Source organism: Drosophila kikkawai, chromosome 3R (assembly GCF_030179895.1).
Source record: "Drosophila kikkawai strain 14028-0561.14 chromosome 3R, DkikHiC1v2, whole genome shotgun sequence".
Taxonomy (NCBI): domain Eukaryota; kingdom Metazoa; phylum Arthropoda; class Insecta; order Diptera; family Drosophilidae; genus Drosophila; species Drosophila kikkawai.
This window is the reverse complement of record NC_091731.1, coordinates 34,714,832-34,731,176: the sequence shown is the minus strand read 5'-3', so window position 1 is coordinate 34,731,176 and position 16,345 is coordinate 34,714,832. Positions and strand designations below refer to the sequence as shown.

The 16,345-nt window shown below is 42.3% G+C and overlaps 7 protein-coding genes across 9 annotated transcripts; 3 read left to right on the top strand and 4 right to left on the bottom strand.

Annotated features, from left to right (window-relative positions):
* Positions 1-79: 79 nt before the first annotated feature.
* Positions 80-1,520, top strand: LOC138928874 (uncharacterized). Its single transcript, XM_070287100.1, has 3 exons — positions 80-995; positions 1,057-1,240; positions 1,293-1,520. Exons 1-3 carry the CDS (start codon positions 150-152, stop codon positions 1,469-1,471), a joined length of 1,209 nt encoding a protein of 402 aa, XP_070143201.1. The 5' UTR covers positions 80-149; the 3' UTR covers positions 1,472-1,520.
* An 800-nt stretch (positions 1,521-2,320) lies between these two features.
* On the top strand, positions 2,321-3,806 carry LOC108071989 (uncharacterized). The gene is made up of 4 exons (XM_017162963.2): positions 2,321-2,376; positions 2,434-2,639; positions 2,695-3,561; positions 3,613-3,806. Exons 2-4 carry the CDS (start codon positions 2,441-2,443, stop codon positions 3,804-3,806), a joined length of 1,260 nt encoding a protein of 419 aa, XP_017018452.1. The 5' UTR covers positions 2,321-2,376; positions 2,434-2,440.
* A 513-nt stretch (positions 3,807-4,319) lies between these two features.
* Positions 4,320-6,678, top strand: LOC108072007 (uncharacterized). 2 transcript variants are annotated; one of them, XM_017162985.3, is made up of 4 exons: positions 4,320-4,402; positions 5,076-5,296; positions 5,374-6,240; positions 6,364-6,678. In XM_017162985.3, exons 2-4 carry the CDS (start codon positions 5,083-5,085, stop codon positions 6,558-6,560), a joined length of 1,278 nt encoding a protein of 425 aa, XP_017018474.1. In that variant the 5' UTR covers positions 4,320-4,402; positions 5,076-5,082; the 3' UTR covers positions 6,561-6,678. The 2 variants fall into 2 exon arrangements, with proteins under 2 accessions (XP_017018474.1, XP_017018473.1); XM_017162984.3 differs by having other exon boundaries at positions 4,321-4,402; positions 5,073-5,296.
* Positions 6,679-7,397: 719 nt separating this feature from the next.
* LOC108072016 (uncharacterized) lies at positions 7,398-9,059 on the bottom strand. Its single transcript, XM_017162996.3, has 3 exons — positions 8,407-9,059; positions 7,820-8,342; positions 7,398-7,758 (listed from the first exon to the last, which is right to left on the bottom strand). Exons 1-3 carry the CDS (start codon positions 8,959-8,961, stop codon positions 7,571-7,573), a joined length of 1,266 nt encoding a protein of 421 aa, XP_017018485.1. The 5' UTR covers positions 8,962-9,059; the 3' UTR covers positions 7,398-7,570.
* Positions 9,060-9,207: 148 nt separating this feature from the next.
* On the bottom strand, positions 9,208-10,814 carry LOC108072005 (uncharacterized). The gene is made up of 3 exons (XM_017162982.3): positions 10,209-10,814; positions 9,641-10,157; positions 9,208-9,573 (listed from the first exon to the last, which is right to left on the bottom strand). Exons 1-3 carry the CDS (start codon positions 10,761-10,763, stop codon positions 9,389-9,391), a joined length of 1,257 nt encoding a protein of 418 aa, XP_017018471.1. The 5' UTR covers positions 10,764-10,814; the 3' UTR covers positions 9,208-9,388.
* A 158-nt stretch (positions 10,815-10,972) lies between these two features.
* On the bottom strand, positions 10,973-12,607 carry LOC108072162 (uncharacterized). The gene is made up of 3 exons (XM_017163207.3): positions 12,033-12,607; positions 11,399-11,927; positions 10,973-11,330 (listed from the first exon to the last, which is right to left on the bottom strand). Exons 1-3 carry the CDS (start codon positions 12,573-12,575, stop codon positions 11,146-11,148), a joined length of 1,257 nt encoding a protein of 418 aa, XP_017018696.1. The 5' UTR covers positions 12,576-12,607; the 3' UTR covers positions 10,973-11,145.
* A 294-nt stretch (positions 12,608-12,901) lies between these two features.
* Uck (Uridine-cytidine kinase) lies at positions 12,902-16,313 on the bottom strand. Of its 2 annotated transcripts, XM_017163208.3 has the most exons (6): positions 15,868-16,313; positions 15,635-15,780; positions 15,473-15,570; positions 15,361-15,409; positions 13,327-13,458; positions 12,902-13,148 (listed from the first exon to the last, which is right to left on the bottom strand). In XM_017163208.3, exons 1-6 carry the CDS (start codon positions 16,239-16,241, stop codon positions 13,027-13,029), a joined length of 921 nt encoding a protein of 306 aa, XP_017018697.1. In that variant the 5' UTR covers positions 16,242-16,313; the 3' UTR covers positions 12,902-13,026. The 2 variants fall into 2 exon arrangements, with proteins under 2 accessions (XP_017018697.1, XP_017018698.1); XM_017163209.2 differs by lacking the exons at positions 12,902-13,148; positions 13,327-13,458 and adding an exon at positions 14,641-15,021 and having other exon boundaries at positions 15,868-16,311.
* Positions 16,314-16,345: the final 32 nt, after the last annotated feature.

Here is a 16,345-nt window from a genome sequence, read left to right as displayed (position 1 = left end):
ACATAAGTCTTTTAACGAGTAATAAAATGAATAAATTTAGAAACAATATTTTAAACGTACAAATTTAATCGCTTCCCTTTTGAAATATAATTCAATAAATAATCTGAATTCTTTGTAAATTTGTCAAAATTGACTGCAATAAATTGACAATGAAAGTACCAAAAGCTCCCGAATGGGTTTCTGCCCTGTCACTGGAACAGGCGGTCCAGTCTTATGTGGACAACGGCGATCGCATTGTGGCGGTCTTGCCCAGCGTCCATCTCATCCAGTTCCGCAACTGCACCGTTCTCCTGCCCATTCAGGTCAAGGTTCAACAGCGCGACAGTACGGTGAGGAGGCTGTCCTTCCTTCTAAAGGCCCAGCATGGCAACGATTTCCAGGCCAAGATCATGGACCATTTGAAAATGTTTGTGCGTGAACATTACGTCTACCACAAGGTCCTGCCCAGATTTGAGCAGCTATTCGAGGCGGTAGGCCAGAAGGTGTCCTTCGGTCCGCGTGCCTTCAAGCTGGACCGTAGCATCGGGGTCCGCTACATCCTGATGGAGAACCTAAAGGCCAAGGGCTACCGCAATGTGGAGCGGGGCAAGGGCTTCGATTTGGAGTATTTGAAGCAGGTGCTCCGGAAGCTGGCCCAGTTCCATGCCGCCTCCGCCGTGTATGTGGAGAAGAGGGGCAAATTTAACCAGCTTCTGTCCAGCGGGATATACAGAAAGGCCAATCAAGAAATCCTCCAGGAGCTAAACAATCCGGAAGCCTTTCTTTCGCAGCTTCGACGTTGGCGCATTGGCACCCACTTCCACAAACAGTTTGCGGACAAGGAGGAGGTTCTGGTGGAAAAGCTACTCAAGCTGCATGCCTCCGACCCCAAGCAGTTCAATGTCCTGAATCACTGCGACTGTTGGGCAAACAATGTCATGTTTAAGCTCAACAATCAGGGAAATGTTGTGGACACGGCCCTGCTCGACTTCCAGGTGGTCAAGTACGGGTCTCCGGTAAGGTCTATATATATATATATTATTTTCTTTATATAGATTAATCATTTTCTATACTCAGGCCAACGATCTTTACTATACCATTTTGTCGTCAGCTGAGAAGAAAATTAAGTTGGCCGAGTTTGACAATATGGTGCAGTATTATTTCTACCACTTGATGGATAGTCTCAAGATCCTGGCATATGGCAAAGCTCTGCCACAGCTTGAGGATATTCGTGAGAGTCTCAGCAAGCATGGCCTGGCAGGTGAGCTCTTTCTTGGTAGTAAAGAGTTTTCTTTAACTGAGTTTACTCCCAGCCTATGTGGTAGTGACCCGGGTCTTGCCCATCACATTAATGAACCAGTTCGAGGATGAGGTAAACGAACTATACGCCTCGAAAATGAAGTGCTCCATGTTTACCAATCGCAAGTACATCCTGGCTATGAACGAGATTCTTCCTTGGATGGAGGAGCGATCTCTGCTCAATTGGAAATGATTTTTGTATTCGAATAAATATTCTATAGAGCAATCTATATCGATAATAATGGCAGAACTATTCATGAACTCCCAGCTTTTTTGGGGGCATCGTCTCTTTAGGGACCAAAGGCCTAATCAACTCTACTACCTTACTCTTATCAAAACTGATTAAACTGATTTCCTATTGAAAAGTCATGGCGCTACGTTCTTTTTTGGCAATTTCAAATGTTTCGGCTCGGTTTACTTTTGCCATTGATATGGAACCTAATCGCTGACGACAAACTAACTCAAATTGAAGCGCAATCTAAATTGATTATGTTTATTATCAGGAACCCCTTGGAGCAACAGCAACAAGTTCGGCACGCTCCCAGAAATGGGACTAGCCTCAATTGCTCCGATGTGGGATGACTGGGCGGCTTTAATTAACATCTGACAGTTTAAAAATATATAAATATATACATACACATATCTATTCTTTAGAACTAACAATTGAAGGCCGGGTCTGTGTGGAATTTTAATTAATTTGTTGGACAACAATTGACGCGTTGTGTATGAAATTACAGGCGGGTAATAAAAGGAATATTATGGTAGACTGTTGTTAGATAACTGCAGCAATCGATTAGTCTTATGTTTCTTATCATTTGATCATGGCAATTATAGTTCACAGACCTATTAAACTTAGTTCCTTAGTGGCCATGAGTAATATTTTTTGCTAAAATATACCATTCGAATTTCTCGCTTTGCTTGATTTCTTTTGCATAGCGATTTGAAGTCTCTACAAACTTGCCTGTAATCATTACGCTTTTAATGGCCACTATTTAACCCGGAACGCAGTCAGAGGCTACTTCAGTTGAGGTTTGTCCTTTGGAGTAAGCAAACTGCATTCGATTTTCCCTCTCTGCCCGTTGAATTTACCTCTTATCGGTCTGTGAATGACACAAATCTCCAGAATTGTTTGCTTAATAAATTTGTTAATTACAGTGAAGTCATGCCGCCGAAACCAATCAATCCCAATGAACATCTGGCCATACCTGAGTGGATAAATGAGGAGTACATCCGACCCATTCTGGAGAAAGATGTCACAGGCTTCGATAAAATTGTGAACTTCACCGCGATTGCAGCCACGGCTCCGGGGGAGAACTACACCTCGATTATGGTTAGGGTTGTGGTGGATATTTTAGTAAAAGGTGAGGAGAGTTAAGCCATAAGTCCTTAGAAGTTTCTAATCTCATTCCAATTCAGATGGCAGTGAGCAAAGGATCTCCTATATATTGAAAACCGGACTGGACATTAACAAAGGCGGCGCCATGGTCCATCAGATGGGACTATTTCCCAAGGAGAAGGAGATGTACCAAAATCACATTCCCCATTTTGTGAAGCTCTATAAGAAGGCTGGTTTGGACATCGAACTGGCCCCCAGGTGTGTTCACATCGAGGAGACGCCGGAAAGGATTACCTTGATCTTCGAGGACCTGAGTCGTCAAAACTTCCGTAACTTTGATCGTCTCAAGGGATTTGACCTGCCACACATCCGTTGTGTTCTCCGGAAATTGGCGGAACTCCATGCTGCCTCGGCTGTCTATCGAACAGTGAATGGACCCTATGCGGAGCGATACTACAACTCCATGTTTGTGGAGGCAAACAGGAGTTTCTTTATTCCCCTTAGGGAGATGAGGGATGCCTCCTACTTCAAGGCAATGAAGGAATGGGGCATTCCGGATGTGGAGAGATACATCAAGAAGTTTCCCTCACCCACCGAAGGCTTCGAGGAAGGCCTTCGCTTGAATAAGGTGGACGAGAGCGACTTCAATGTGCTGAACCATGGGGACTCCTGGTCGAATAACATCATGTTCAACTACAAGGATAACGGGGAGATAGACAGGACCATCTTTGTGGACCTACAAATGGCCAAGTGGGGCACTCCGGCTCAGGATCTCTGGTACATGATTCTCACATCCGCCTCGCTAGAAATTAAGGTCACGGAGTTTGACCTTTTTATACAGATCTATCACGAGCGCTTGACCGAGTGCCTGCAACTCCTAAACTATTCGAAAAGGATTCCCACCCTGAGGGACTTGCACGCGATGATGATCAAATACGGATCTTGGGGTGAATAATTAGTGGATTTTTGTTGGCTTAGCTTACTAACTCAATTTACAGGCCCCTTCACAGCTACTGGAGTGATGGTGGCCACTCTTATGCCCTCGGACAAGGAGTCCAATATGGAAAAGATGCTGGCTGCTGGCCCCGAAGCTGAGGCCTTCCGCTACAAAACCTTTACCAATTCCTACTACGTCAAGGCCATGCGGCAATTGCTGCCCTTTTTCGATAGAAAAGGTCTTTTTGAGTATTAGTTTGTAATCATTTTTGGAAAAAATAAAAGATTAATTATAATAAACTCAAGATCTTTGGCAAATCTCTATCTAAAATGTTAAAAAATATAACAAGAGCTCCTGGTAGTCATTCTGTTGTTTATCTAGCGTTCTTTATCAATTATTTTAAAAATAAAGACTCTTACCTACACCCACTAATGATGATTGGCTGCCTTCTCTGCAAACAATAAACATTTCCCAATATTTTCAATTATTGAGTATACCTTCGAACGGGTCACCGAGGTGAGGTCTTTTAGGGTTATTTGGTGACTCCAGAGATAAAGGAAACGATTATGCGTTTTCATTGTTAAACTTTGTTCTACGAGTATTTATTTCCGTTCCTCACCCCCTCCCCCCAACCCTGCACAACCGATTTTTATACCGCCTAGACTTAAACCCGTTTATCAGAGAACCGCACAAAAATCGTTCCACTTGCCGCACGCTCGGGCTTTGGGTATAAAAATGTATGAGATTCCAGCGGAATGCTCAGTATTTGTTTGTCGTTAGAAATCGCCGGACACGCCGCAGCAGTGTCCGCTACCCGAGAGAATCTTCATTGAGTTATCTTCCAAAAGTCGGTCAGTAATAAATAACAATTGAAGGAAACCCCGAGTTGTGGGAGAATTTCAGCTTAAATTGCACGCGGAAATTCGCTTAAAATCTATCTAAATTTCGCAATATTTTAAGTGCAATTTACCTAGGGCTCAAATCTTATTTAAATGAAATTGCTGTGCAATCAAGTGATATGAATGAGAGCTTTATAAGCGTAAAAAGACGAGCTCATACAAATTGTGGAAACAAGTTCACCCATGGGTTCAAGTTCAAGTGTGCTTTGTCAAGATGACTTAGCAAAAAATAGTTGCAGAAATTTGATCTAAGGGATTTTAATTTAATAAGTAAAACATAAATAATATATATATATTTTTAATGTAAAATATTGATAAATATATAATATATTTAAACCTTATATGAGATAAAAAATCCTTCAGTAGAAGCCCAACCAGTTTTTAATTTATACAAAGTCAAGTTTTAAATTATTATAGTGTAAACAGATGATTAATTTTGTCTTTTTTGATAAAATAAAAAAAAGAAAGTGGAAACCGTTGCCAATTTTAGACTTTGTTCCCACGTGTTCGTGTTCACATAACATCGGGCTTTCTCTTTTTTTTGTAAATTGTTTAATTGCTTTGATCTTGGACTGTTGATCGTTTCCGCTGTCTGTCAATTAATAGATTTTTCTGATTGCAGCAGCCTCAGAATGTCGCCGAACAGCAGCTCGGAAAAGCCAGTCAATCCGAACGAGTATCTGCACATCCCCAAGTGGGTCAACGAGGACTACTTTTTGCCGATTATCGAAAAGGATGTTACGAATTTCGACAAAATCGTCAACTTCTTCCCAATTGCGGCCACAGCGCCCGGAGAGAACTACACCTCCATTATGATCAGGGTTGTAGTGGATGTATTGCTAAAAGGTGCCTTAATATTTAAACTATTTAACTAATAATATTCTAATATTATTTATATATTATTATGTAAATATTATAATTAGATGGCAGCGAAAAGAAAGTCTCGTACATCCTAAAGACCATGCTGGAGGCCGATAGTGGAGCGGATGTGGTGGCTGGCATGGGACTGTTTCCCAAAGAAAAGAAGATGTACGAGGTGCATATACCGCAGTTCGTGAAGCTCTACAAGGAGGCGGGCCTGGACGTTGAGCTGGCACCCAGGTGTCTCCATGTAGAGTCCACCGCTGAGCTTATTACACTGGTCTTCGAGGATTTAAGCCGTCAGCACTTTAAGAACGCCGATCGTCTCAAAGGCTTCGATATGGCGCACATGCGACGAGTGCTCCAGAAACTGGCCGAGTTCCATGCCGCCTCCGCTCTGGTCAGAGAGATCAACGGACCCTTTGACCAGATGTACTCCATGTCCATGTACAATGAGCAGAGCCGCGATCTCTTCGAGAAGCTGGGCGAGATGCGCCAGGTGCAGTTCCTCAAGGCGATGGGTGAGTGGGGAATGGAGAATGCCGACAAGTACATAGCCAAGATGTGGAAGCCACTGGAGGTGTTCGAGGAAGCCCTGCAAATCAACCAGGTGGATGAGAGCGAGTTCAATGTGCTGAACCACGGCGACTGCTGGTCCAACAACATCATGTTTAACTACAAGGACAACGGAGAAATCGACAGAACCATCTTTGTGGATTTGCAGATTGGCAAGTGGGGCACCCCGGCCCAGGACCTTTGGTACCTGATCACCACCTCCGCCGCGCTGGACATTAAGGTCAAAGAGTTTGATCACTTTATTCAGATCTATCACGAACGCTTGGCCGAGTGCCTCAAGCTTCTGAAGTACTCGAAGCCCATTCCATCCCTGAGGGATATTCATATCATGATGCTAAAGTATGGATTCTGGGGTGAGTTTAATGGCAATTATTGATATGTAAAAAAATAGGAAAAAAATCTATTTCATTGATCAAGAGTGCTTTATATGTTATCGTAACCCTTTCTAAGTCGGACTTTCAATTATTTTCCTTTAGGACCCCTCACCGCCATGGGTGTGATGGTGGCCACCCTGATGCCCACCGACAAGGACGCCAATATGAAAATGATGATGGCCCCAGGACCCGAGGCCGATGCTCTGCGTTACAGGACCTTCATCAATCCGTATTATGCCAATGCCATGAAGTTGCTTTTGCCGTTTTTCGATAACAAAGGACTTCTAAAGTCCGTGTAGGTTCGTTACCAGAGCCTTCCTAGATTTTAGCCAATTTTTGTGTGATATCATATATCATAAGAGCAAAAAATACAAGTTTTTATTTAATTTAAATACAAGTCTGCAAATGTCTATAGTATCAATAGTTGATTCGAGCTTTGGACAGAGACCACTTGGGCCTGCCATCATCGTAGTAAACAATCATGATGACTTGCTGAAATACACGTGCGTTGAAGTTTGGGGGTTTTTTACGTTCAGAAAGAGAAAACTTTGTATGCCGGAACAGTTTTATAAAGGTGCGAACTATACTATACACTCTGATAGATTTTTGTGGGCGTTAAATCAGAAACTAGTGACGTAGGTGTCAACCGTATTGCGTATTTTTTATAGCAGCTATCACTTAATTATTAATCAATTATCCAATAAAGAAAGCATTGATAAAGTGCTAACCATGCGTGAGTAAGGCAGTATATTATTTCGAAATAAGGTTCCAATATTGCATATTACCAATTTGTAGAAAGATATGTGACCGCGAATTCTTTCCATCACGGTTAATCTTCACCTATTATTTGTTTATATTTAATCAGTTGGAAATACTGGAAATAATAATTGCACCCCAAACTCATTTGGCATTGAACGAAACTAAGTCTGCGTCATAAATGGGGCTTTAATTGCCCGCAACAGTCGTTTTATAATTACGAACACGCAAATAATTCTCATTCATCAGAGCTCCAGCTCAGTGACCAAAGGCAGATGGAAATTAGCGATTCAAATGAGCTAAAAACTTGGATTGTTTGTTTTTTCAAAACATTCGTTGACATGGGTTGACCACACAAATATTAATGCCAAGCTAGGGGGTATTGTTTACCAATTCAGGCTTTATTTTTGGTACTCTCTTTCGGGTAAGCATTTAAATATTAATATTGAAATACAGATTAATTTGATTTTTAAATGCAAGATTACAATTTATTTACAATTGGAATTGGGTTATACTAGCTCGTATACAAAAACTATATTACCTTATCTGATATCTATTTGATATCTTTGAAGTAGCCCAACTTTTCAAATCGAGCCAACAATATTTTTACATCCTTAATGTAACCTTGAGAAAAGTATAAATTCTTTCGCTTTTGCTCATTCTCCAAAATATCGATGAAGACTACAGATTTATCTCTTAGGGCCCACTGCATGGGCAGAAAGGTGCTCACCAGGAAGAACTCTGCAGGAATAAGAATAAATATATTAAAATAGCTAAATAGAGAAATAATGAGAGAACTAACCATAATACTTGTGCTGATGCAGGCGTTGCCAGAAACCGGATTGGGTGGGCATTTCCCCCTTGTAACCAATTCTCTTCAAAACATCCTCGAACACAAAGTAGTAATAGTTCATCATATCTTCCCAATGCTTCCAGCGATACTCGGGCTCCAGGAGCTGATATATGGAGTAGACCAGGTCCATAGTCAGTGGGAAAAGGCTGCTGAGCTGAAAGTCCAGCAACATGCAATCTGCAAAAGATCCCTTCTGGTACTGAAACATCATGTTTCGCAGATGGAAATCTCCATGGCAGAGCACCCAGTATGGGTCATTTCTGGGATTATTCCGCAGGTCCTTCCACTCAGCGCTTAGTCTTTGTATAAAATCTCCCCTGATGCTTTCGAAGAAGGGTTTGTACTCTCTCAGCTCTGGCTCCTCGTTCAGGAGTTCCACAAAGTAAGATATTCCGTTCTCCAAAAAAGGTTCCTGCATGATGTTAGGTATCTCAAACAGTCCGTGATTTAAGCCCTTAAGTAAGTCCGGTTGCTGGAAATTAAAACAGCTTAATGTTATTAGTGAAAGAAAATGGTATTGCCGAGCAGTGGCTCACCTCTTGTTGCACTCTTAGGCTGGCTGCATGCCATTTGGCCAGCTTAAAGTAGGCTCGTTGCACCTCATCCAGGGTTGATTCGCGATCTCGCACTACAAAGTAATCCCTTTCCATGAGATCCTCAAAAATCAGGACCTGGTGTGGCTCCAGGCTGTAGTACAAGCAATCCGCAAAGAGCTTTGTATTATCCCCCGCCTGGCGGAGGATCCTCTCGAATTCGGGCAGCACCTCGGAGTACATTCGCACCTCCGTCTTGAAAATCGGGGAACTCCCGATCAATTCCTTTTTCTGTCCCTCTTCCTCAGGCATCGTTTTGATAACCAGCGACTTTTCGAAGTCTCCTTTCTCGGTGGAATACTTTGCTTTGGCCCGGAACATAATGCTGGCATAATGATCTCCATTGAGGCAAGCCGGTGAAAGGTTAAGATCGGTTACCTTGAGTTGAGGTGACTTTTCATGGGCTCGGAGAACCTCTGCGACAAAGTTGGTGTCTAACCATTTAGGTGGCACCAATTCATCGGGGTTGAATTGGCTGTTATCTGTGTTATCTGGCATTTTGTTGACCAACTTTTGTTTTCTTTGACTAGAGAGTAAACTGAACCAATCTCACTTGCTGCATTCACTTAAATGGACTACAGAGAGAGTATTTCAGCTTGAAACGTAAATGTTTGAGCTTTGAAAAAGCTTTGACTTATCAGATATATAAAAGAGCTTAAGTCTGTTGGTGAAATTATAAGTGCCAACGCTTTTGCTAAGTTTTGGCATCAGAAAGCCCAATTATTCTATATAGATTTAATCATGTTAAATTGTTGAAATGTTCTATATTTTATGGTTATTTTATATTCATACTCAATCACATGTATATATTGTTTTCATAAGTAACTAATAACTTGTAGATCGAAATAAGCATCGTCATATATCCGTTTATATCCGCATCGAGATTGCAGAAATGTATAATATTGTTTTAAAGAATGCATCAAGTTCAGACGTCTTTAAAGTATCCACATATATCCAATGTAAGCAGTTTTCTTTGTACATCCTTGATGTAACCCTTAGAGAAATAGCACTGCCGACGTCTTTCGTCGTCCTGCAAAAGTTCACCAAAGTCAACAGAAGTCTCCCTAAGAGCCCACATCAAAGGTAGGAATGTTGTAAGGAAGAAGAATTCTGTGATAATTAAAAAATAAACATTATTAAATGCTTATAAAGAGACATATGTAAACAGCGAACTAACCGTAGTATTTGTGCTTATTCAGGTAAAGTCCCTCTACGGTTGGCATTTCACCCTTGTAACCAATTTCCTCAAGAGTATTCGTCAAAACAAAGATGTAATAATAAATGAAATCTTCATAGAACCTCCCACGTTGCTCGGGCTCCATGAGCATATAAATCGAGTATATAAGGTCTGTGGTCAGCGGGAAGAGGTGGCTGATCTGAAAGTCCAGTAGCATGCAGTCCTTAAAGGTTCCCTCCTCGTACTGGAACATTATGTTGCGTAGATGAAGATCTCCATGGCAAAGTACCCTGTATTGGTCAACTTTGGGGTTATCTCTCAGGTCCTTCCACTCTGCCGTGAGTCGTTCCAGGAAGTCAGGCTTTATGCTCTCAAAATACGATTTGTACTTGTTGAGCTCCGGCTCTTGGGTCAGGAGATCCACGAAGAAAGGCATTCCGGTTTTCATGAAGGGCTCCTGCATGATTTGTGGCATCTCAAACAGTCCGTTGGTATATTCCTCGAGGAAGTGTGGTTGCTAATGAGATACTAATGGTATAAAATAATAATGTAATAAAGAGTAACTTACCTCTTCCTGCACTTTCAGGCTGGCTGCATGCCACTTGGCCAGTTTGAAGAAGGCGCGATCCACTTCTTCTTGGCTGACCTCCCGATTCCTCACCACAAAATAACCCGACTCTTTGAGATCCTCAAAAATCAGTATCTTCCGCGGTTCCAGACTGTGATATATGCAATCCGCACAGAGTTTCGTATGATCTCCCGCCTGGCGGAGGATCCTCTCGAACTCGGGCAGTACCTTTGAGTACATTCCTACCTCGGTTTCGAATAATGGGGAACTTCCGATTAAATCCTTCTTGTGACCCTCCTCTTCGGGCATTGTTTTGATAATCAGCGACTTTTCGAAGTCACCATTCTCTGTGGAATACTTGACTTTGGCCCGGAACATGATGCTGGCATAGTGCTCTCCCTTGAGGCATGCCGGTGAGAAGCTAAGATCGGTTACCTGGAGTTCAGGTGCCTTTTCATAATTGCTCAGGACACCTGTGATGAAGTTTGAGTCTAACCATTCCGGTGGAGCCAACTCATCATCGTTGTACGCGATGTTATCTGTACTTTCAGACATTTTAATAGATAGCTTGTTGTGATTTGTTCACCGGAAAAGAGTCAACTGGCCAAAGCTCACTCAATTGCAATAACTTTAAGTGGTTTTCAAAAAGAGAATTTAAATTCAAAATGCAAAAGATAGAACGAGCTTTGAGCGTTGAGATACAAATGAGCTTTAGTTGTTATTCTCTTAAATCGGGAGAAGAGAGTCTCCGTGGAATTCTAGGGTAGGTATAGCAACAATCTTGGGGATTTGTTTGAGTTTCTTCCACACAAATATGGTATTTACTTATAGGAAGGGAGGAGATATTATTTTGTTTATAAACACTGTGTGCATTTATCTCTTAAAAATGATTACATTTCTTGAATCAATGTATCTTAATGGTATGTTAATATATTTCTCACAGATCCTCAAAGTAACCCGATCGTTCGAATCTTTCCAGCACCTTTTTGACATCTTCGACCAAAACTTTGAGCTGATAGCATTTCCGCCTGGTTTCTTCGTTGTAAAGCATTTCCTCTAGGTCAAAGTTGAAAGTTCTTAAGGCAATAGACACGGGCAGGACTGTGCTGACCATAAAGAACTCTAAAAAAAAAGTATTCCAGATTATTCAACCATATTATTTACCAAAAGACTTCCTAAGTCTTACGAACCGTAATATCTGTGCCGCTTGAATTCCGCCCAGAACCCACTGGCAGTGGGCATTTTTCCTTGGTAACCGATCTTTTTCAGAGTCTCCACCAATACCGCGAAGTAGTACTTGAGCAGGTGTTCCACTTCCCCAGCTCTCTGCTCTGGCCCCATCAGCATGTAGATGGAGTATATAAGATCCACGACTATGGGAGTGATATTGCAGGCCTGGTAGTCCAGTAACATGCAGTCCTCGAAGCTTCCGGTTTCCTTGTTGTGCCTGAACATCATATTCCGGACGTGGTAGTCTCCATGGCAGAGCACGTAGTAACCATCCTGCTGGGGATTATTACGATACTCCAGCATGGTCTCCTGCAGTCTGTCCTTGTAATGGAGCCTTATCTTCTCGAAGTAGGGCTGGTATTTGTTAAGTTCCGGATGGCTGCCCAAAAATTCAACAAACAGAGCCATGCCGCCGCTAACAATGGGACTGTCCATCACGCCGGGCATATCATACATTCCATGCAGAAAGTCCTTTAGGTATTCGGGTCGCTACAAAAGGTTGGAATAATATGATTAAAAAATATGTTAAATAATGGTAATGAGTTTAAAGTATTATATTCTAAACTAAATAAGATACAATTTATCATCTCTCACCTCATTGATCATTTTCATGCTAACTGCATGGATTTTGGCCAACTTGCCGTAGGCACTGCAAATCTCCTCCTGCGTGAGCCAACGTCCCCGCACCACGGTGTAGCCCATTTCCACAAGATCATCGAAGATGATCACCTGCTTCGGGCTCAGACTGTGGTAGAGGCAGTCCACATAGAGCCTGGCATTGTCATTCACCTCGCGAAGGATCCGTTCGCACTCCGGCAGGACCCTGGTGTACATTCCAATCTCAGTTTTGAATATAGGAGACTCGCCAAATAAGTCCTTCTTGGGACCCTCCGCCTCAGGCATTGTTTTGATGATCAGCGACTTGGCGAACTCACCCTTCTGGGTGGAGTACTTCACCTTGGCCCGCAACATAATGCTGGCATAGTGATCACCCTTGGGACTGGCTGGCATGAAGGCCAGGTCGATCACTTTGAGTTCGGGCGCCTTTTCATGGCCCCTCAGTACCTCGGTAATAAACTGAAGATTTAACCATTCTGGCGGATTCAATTCGTCGACGTTGAAGCTTTCCTCGGCCATAGTGTCACAACTGCTTTTGGAAGTAAACTAACTTCGATATGGGAGAGTTTGTTTTATTTAAACATTTTATATTGTAGCTTTTTGTGAAATAAACCTTTAGCTTTTCGAAATTATTATCAGTATTTGTTTCAGGGGCTTTTCAAGCAACACCTGGCCACAAAAAGTTCGATGGGAAGTTTAATTTGAACTTAAAAGCTTTACAACAAATAAAATATTTTATTTCAAACCGTAAACCGTTGAATCACGTTAACAACTAACCAAATTGGTGAGTAAAAAGCTCACCTGAACACCAAGGATAATAGACAAGTTAACCCTCCACGATCCCATTTTTCTGTCAAATCGATTTTACTGAAAAAATATGTCTATGGGTACAATAATAATATATTTAACATTCGCCTAGATGTGCCCCGCCTGGCTTGTACTTCTCCAGGGACTCCACAGAAAGACCATCCTAGTGGTGCGGCAGGTTCTTGTTTGTCTCGAAGAAGAAGTTGCCCTGCATGTTGAGCTCCTTGCAGAGCGTTGAGAATCTCCGGATGGCATTGTAGGTGCCGTGCTGGTTCTCGGTTCCATCTTCGACAGGGAAACACAAAGCATAACAGAAGATACTATATATGTTTATATACACAACGGAGCAAACGGCCTGATCGCATGCATTGGTTAATTAGTAATCCGGGTGATCCGCTCCAGTTAGGGTATGGTTAGTGGGGACGCGCCTTGTGCTGCAGGTTGTGGAGGCGTCTGGCCTTACCTGGGCCCGCAACTCCGGCACCCGTGGCATTTAGATCCAGGTTCATGTAGAGCGCCATGTTGCCGGTGGATCCGTGGCGGGAGCGATTGTTTAAAAAGTCCCGGATGTGCTGAACGATCAGATCGATGGCCACTGAAAGAGGAAGAGAAACGATCATTAGACGGTCTAGGGGTAAATTCGCATTCTGGGCTATCAAATCGTAATGCTGCACCGATTGCTGGCATTGCAACTCAACCACTGGAACAACCACTTACCTGGCTGCTGTTTCAAGAGCTCCACCGGTCCAAGGACTTAATCTAGCTCTAGTTAGTAGGGTCTATTACCTAGTCGCATCTAAGCTGGGCGGCAATTTGTTGTTAGGTGTGTTACCCTATTGTGTCTTGTGGCTTGAGTGAGTGTGCTTTACAATCAGCAGTTGGTGTACTTACAAAATGAAACACTGATTTATCGTCACGCTGGTAAAATCTAGTCTATTTTGTATATTTGAGACGGCTTTCGGAATATTTATATAAGTGAAAAGTCGCCTATGCCGACTTTGAAGATGCCCGGTACTTTGGGAATGTTTAAAAAACTTGAAGGATGTGGCCTCTTTGTAAATTCTATAAAATTTAAGGTCCATTCTAAGGTTGAGTGTCATAAAGGCCTTGACTTTGAACCATAAGAATATGATAATTTTCAACCATTAACTTGGGGAATAACTACTTATTTCTTTTAAGAAAAAAACTATTACATTATGACACCCAAATTATATAATTTTTCAATAGTTTACTTTATATTTGTTAAGTTCTAACTATTTTTGGTTGTCTTTGTATGCAAAATATTTAGTTTACCAAAGTCTCAATTGGCTTTTAATGAATTTTAGGTATGTTTTTAAATTATTAAGAGATATTCATATATTTTAAAGATAGTTAAAAGTCAATAATATTTAAAATTAACTAAGAAGTAAACAGTTATTTTAGATATTATAATGGCTTACCATGGGTAAGCTCTCTTGAAATAATCTAAATACAAAAGAAAATCTAAAAATATAAAATTTGTGTTTACATTTACAAATTTCTGGGCATTCAGATAAACAGACAAAGTCGATTAAAGTCAGAATTTGGGATTAACTAACGACTATCCGAACATAGATATACAATATTTATGTGTGTAAAATGGTTGTGATTGTGATTAAGAGTGCTTAGAACCTGTGTAGAAGCCTTCTTCGGGGTTAGAATAATTTAACTTTGATAATTCGCTACAAGTTAGGGCCAGAGTTAGACTGAGAGCGCAATCGCAGATTGGGTTATCTTGGTGAACAGAAACGAGCTTACGTACATACACACTACCATGTATTGTGGAACATATGCAAGAGTAGATACAACTAGGTATAAAGATACTTTTCAATCTTAGGGCTACGTTAATCGGTTACGATGAGACTACCGAATGAGAAGCGACGCCGGCGCTCGGTATTAGGATATTTTTTTCTTAGTGTGCTGCTGCCCCCGTTTTCTTTTCTCATTTTTTGTTTTTGGCAATTAGTACAAGCTGAGGACGTGGCTCGGGCTCAGGCTGTGGCCGGTCCAGAAGCAAGCTTTTGCGTTTAGTGATCTCGCTTCATGCTGGACGACGCCACCCTGACTGTGTTGCTGTGCTGTGCGCTGTTGGTGGTGGCGAGAATCTCCCCGATATGGTGTACAATAAGATCAATGGCAACTGCAAGAAATACAATAAAACAACAGGAACAAAACGAAAACAAGAACAAAAGGGAAATCATAACGCCAGAGTTACATTCAACAGAGATGGACGTAAAACAAAGGGGGGAAGAAATGTTGATAGGAAGAATATAATACTCGTATATAGTCAAGCAGTCTATGTGATAAGAGTTTGGTGTCCTCACAGACGGGGTTAATCGAACCAGAAACGAAAGAACCATTGCTATAACTATGGTTATTAGGCAACCAACTCAACGAAACACTACAAACGCTCAAGGTGTGTAAGACTGTGTGTTTGGTGTGGCATAGAGAGTGTACAGAAGTGCAGCTGCTGCCTCACCTGTGTTGTCGGCGCCTCGCGGTATGATAACGTCAGCAAACTTTTTCGTCTGAAAAGAGAGTTACACCTTACAGATTTTATTGGTTTAAAATGGGGCGTAGCCACAGCTTACGGGTGAGCAGAACTCCTCGAAGGCGGGCTTCACGAAGGTCATGTACTGGGTAAGCACGGCGTCCAGATCCCGACCACGCTCGTTGATGTCACGTGGCACTAAAAGGGTATAATAAGGGTTTATTATAATAATTTAAAATGTATTTTTAACTCGAAGACTCACCTCTTCGGGCCAGTCTCGTGTCAGAGTCTGTGTCCACGAACAGTTTCATGTGGAACAGGTCACGGATTTTGGGAAAGTAAAAGACCAGGATGCCCTCGAACAGGACCACATCCGCTGGGTAGATAATCAGCATGTTTTCAAAGTCCCTGGAATAAAAGATCCAATAAAAATTAGTCGATAAGCTGAGAAAAACGTTTACGAAGGCAGATATCCGATATCATAGCGATACTCACAGCGAATTGGTGCGGTAATCGTAGCTGGGAATCTCCACCTTGTGCCCCTGGAGTATGTTTTGCAGCGTGCTGTACATCAGCTCCTCGTTGAAGGCGTCCGGGTGGTCAAAGTTGAACAGTCCCTTCTGGGCCTTGGCCTTCTCGGCGGCGGTCAGTTCCCGGTAGAAACTGTCCTGGCTGATGGATACCACCTGGCGCTGCGTGTGATCCATCTCCGCCTGGCCCAGCTGCTCCATTATTTTCTTGCACACCGTCGACTTGCCACTGGCCGTGCCGCCGGCCACACCAATGAGAAACGGGGATTTCACCTCGTCGTTGGGGCAGCCGTCACCATTGGGCAGACGCAGAGCGTCCGATTTCCTCAAATCCTGCATTTTGTGCTCCAAAAATCGTGCCAATTTTCCAATTTCCAAATTTCCCGAACAGCTGATCAGCTGTTGCAGTGTGGCCAGATGAAAATTTGACCCTCCCCTTAAAA

Coding starts and splice junctions, on each gene's coding strand:
- LOC138928874 (XM_070287100.1), top strand. CDS start 150: ATGAAAGTACCAAAAGCTCCCGAATGGGTTTCTGCCCTGTCACTGGAA. Junction 996..1,056: donor TGGTCAAGTACGGGTCTCCG/GTAAGGTCTATA, acceptor TTCTATACTCAG/GCCAACGATCTTTACTATAC. Junction 1,241..1,292: donor CAGCAAGCATGGCCTGGCAG/GTGAGCTCTTTC, acceptor GTTTACTCCCAG/CCTATGTGGTAGTGACCCGG.
- LOC108071989 (XM_017162963.2), top strand. CDS start 2,441: ATGCCGCCGAAACCAATCAATCCCAATGAACATCTGGCCATACCTGAG. Junction 2,640..2,694: donor GGTGGATATTTTAGTAAAAG/GTGAGGAGAGTT, acceptor ATTCCAATTCAG/ATGGCAGTGAGCAAAGGATC. Junction 3,562..3,612: donor GATCAAATACGGATCTTGGG/GTGAATAATTAG, acceptor CTCAATTTACAG/GCCCCTTCACAGCTACTGGA.
- LOC108072007 (XM_017162985.3), top strand. CDS start 5,083: ATGTCGCCGAACAGCAGCTCGGAAAAGCCAGTCAATCCGAACGAGTAT. Junction 5,297..5,373: donor AGTGGATGTATTGCTAAAAG/GTGCCTTAATAT, acceptor TATTATAATTAG/ATGGCAGCGAAAAGAAAGTC. Junction 6,241..6,363: donor GCTAAAGTATGGATTCTGGG/GTGAGTTTAATG, acceptor ATTTTCCTTTAG/GACCCCTCACCGCCATGGGT.
- LOC108072016 (XM_017162996.3), bottom strand. CDS start 8,961: ATGCCAGATAACACAGATAACAGCCAATTCAACCCCGATGAATTGGTG. Junction 8,343..8,406: donor GCCTAAGAGTGCAACAAGAG/GTGAGCCACTGC, acceptor TTTAATTTCCAG/CAACCGGACTTACTTAAGGG. Junction 7,759..7,819: donor GCATCAGCACAAGTATTATG/GTTAGTTCTCTC, acceptor TTATTCCTGCAG/AGTTCTTCCTGGTGAGCACC.
- LOC108072005 (XM_017162982.3), bottom strand. CDS start 10,763: ATGTCTGAAAGTACAGATAACATCGCGTACAACGATGATGAGTTGGCT. Junction 10,158..10,208: donor GCCTGAAAGTGCAGGAAGAG/GTAAGTTACTCT, acceptor GTATCTCATTAG/CAACCACACTTCCTCGAGGA. Junction 9,574..9,640: donor GAATAAGCACAAATACTACG/GTTAGTTCGCTG, acceptor TAATTATCACAG/AATTCTTCTTCCTTACAACA.
- LOC108072162 (XM_017163207.3), bottom strand. CDS start 12,575: ATGGCCGAGGAAAGCTTCAACGTCGACGAATTGAATCCGCCAGAATGG. Junction 11,928..12,032: donor GCATGAAAATGATCAATGAG/GTGAGAGATGAT, acceptor AACCTTTTGTAG/CGACCCGAATACCTAAAGGA. Junction 11,331..11,398: donor CAAGCGGCACAGATATTACG/GTTCGTAAGACT, acceptor CTTTTTTTTTAG/AGTTCTTTATGGTCAGCACA.
- Uck (XM_017163208.3), bottom strand. CDS start 16,241: ATGCAGGATTTGAGGAAATCGGACGCTCTGCGTCTGCCCAATGGTGAC. Junction 15,781..15,867: donor GATTACCGCACCAATTCGCT/GTGAGTATCGCT, acceptor CTTTTATTCCAG/GGACTTTGAAAACATGCTGA. Junction 15,571..15,634: donor CACGAGACTGGCCCGAAGAG/GTGAGTCTTCGA, acceptor ATACCCTTTTAG/TGCCACGTGACATCAACGAG.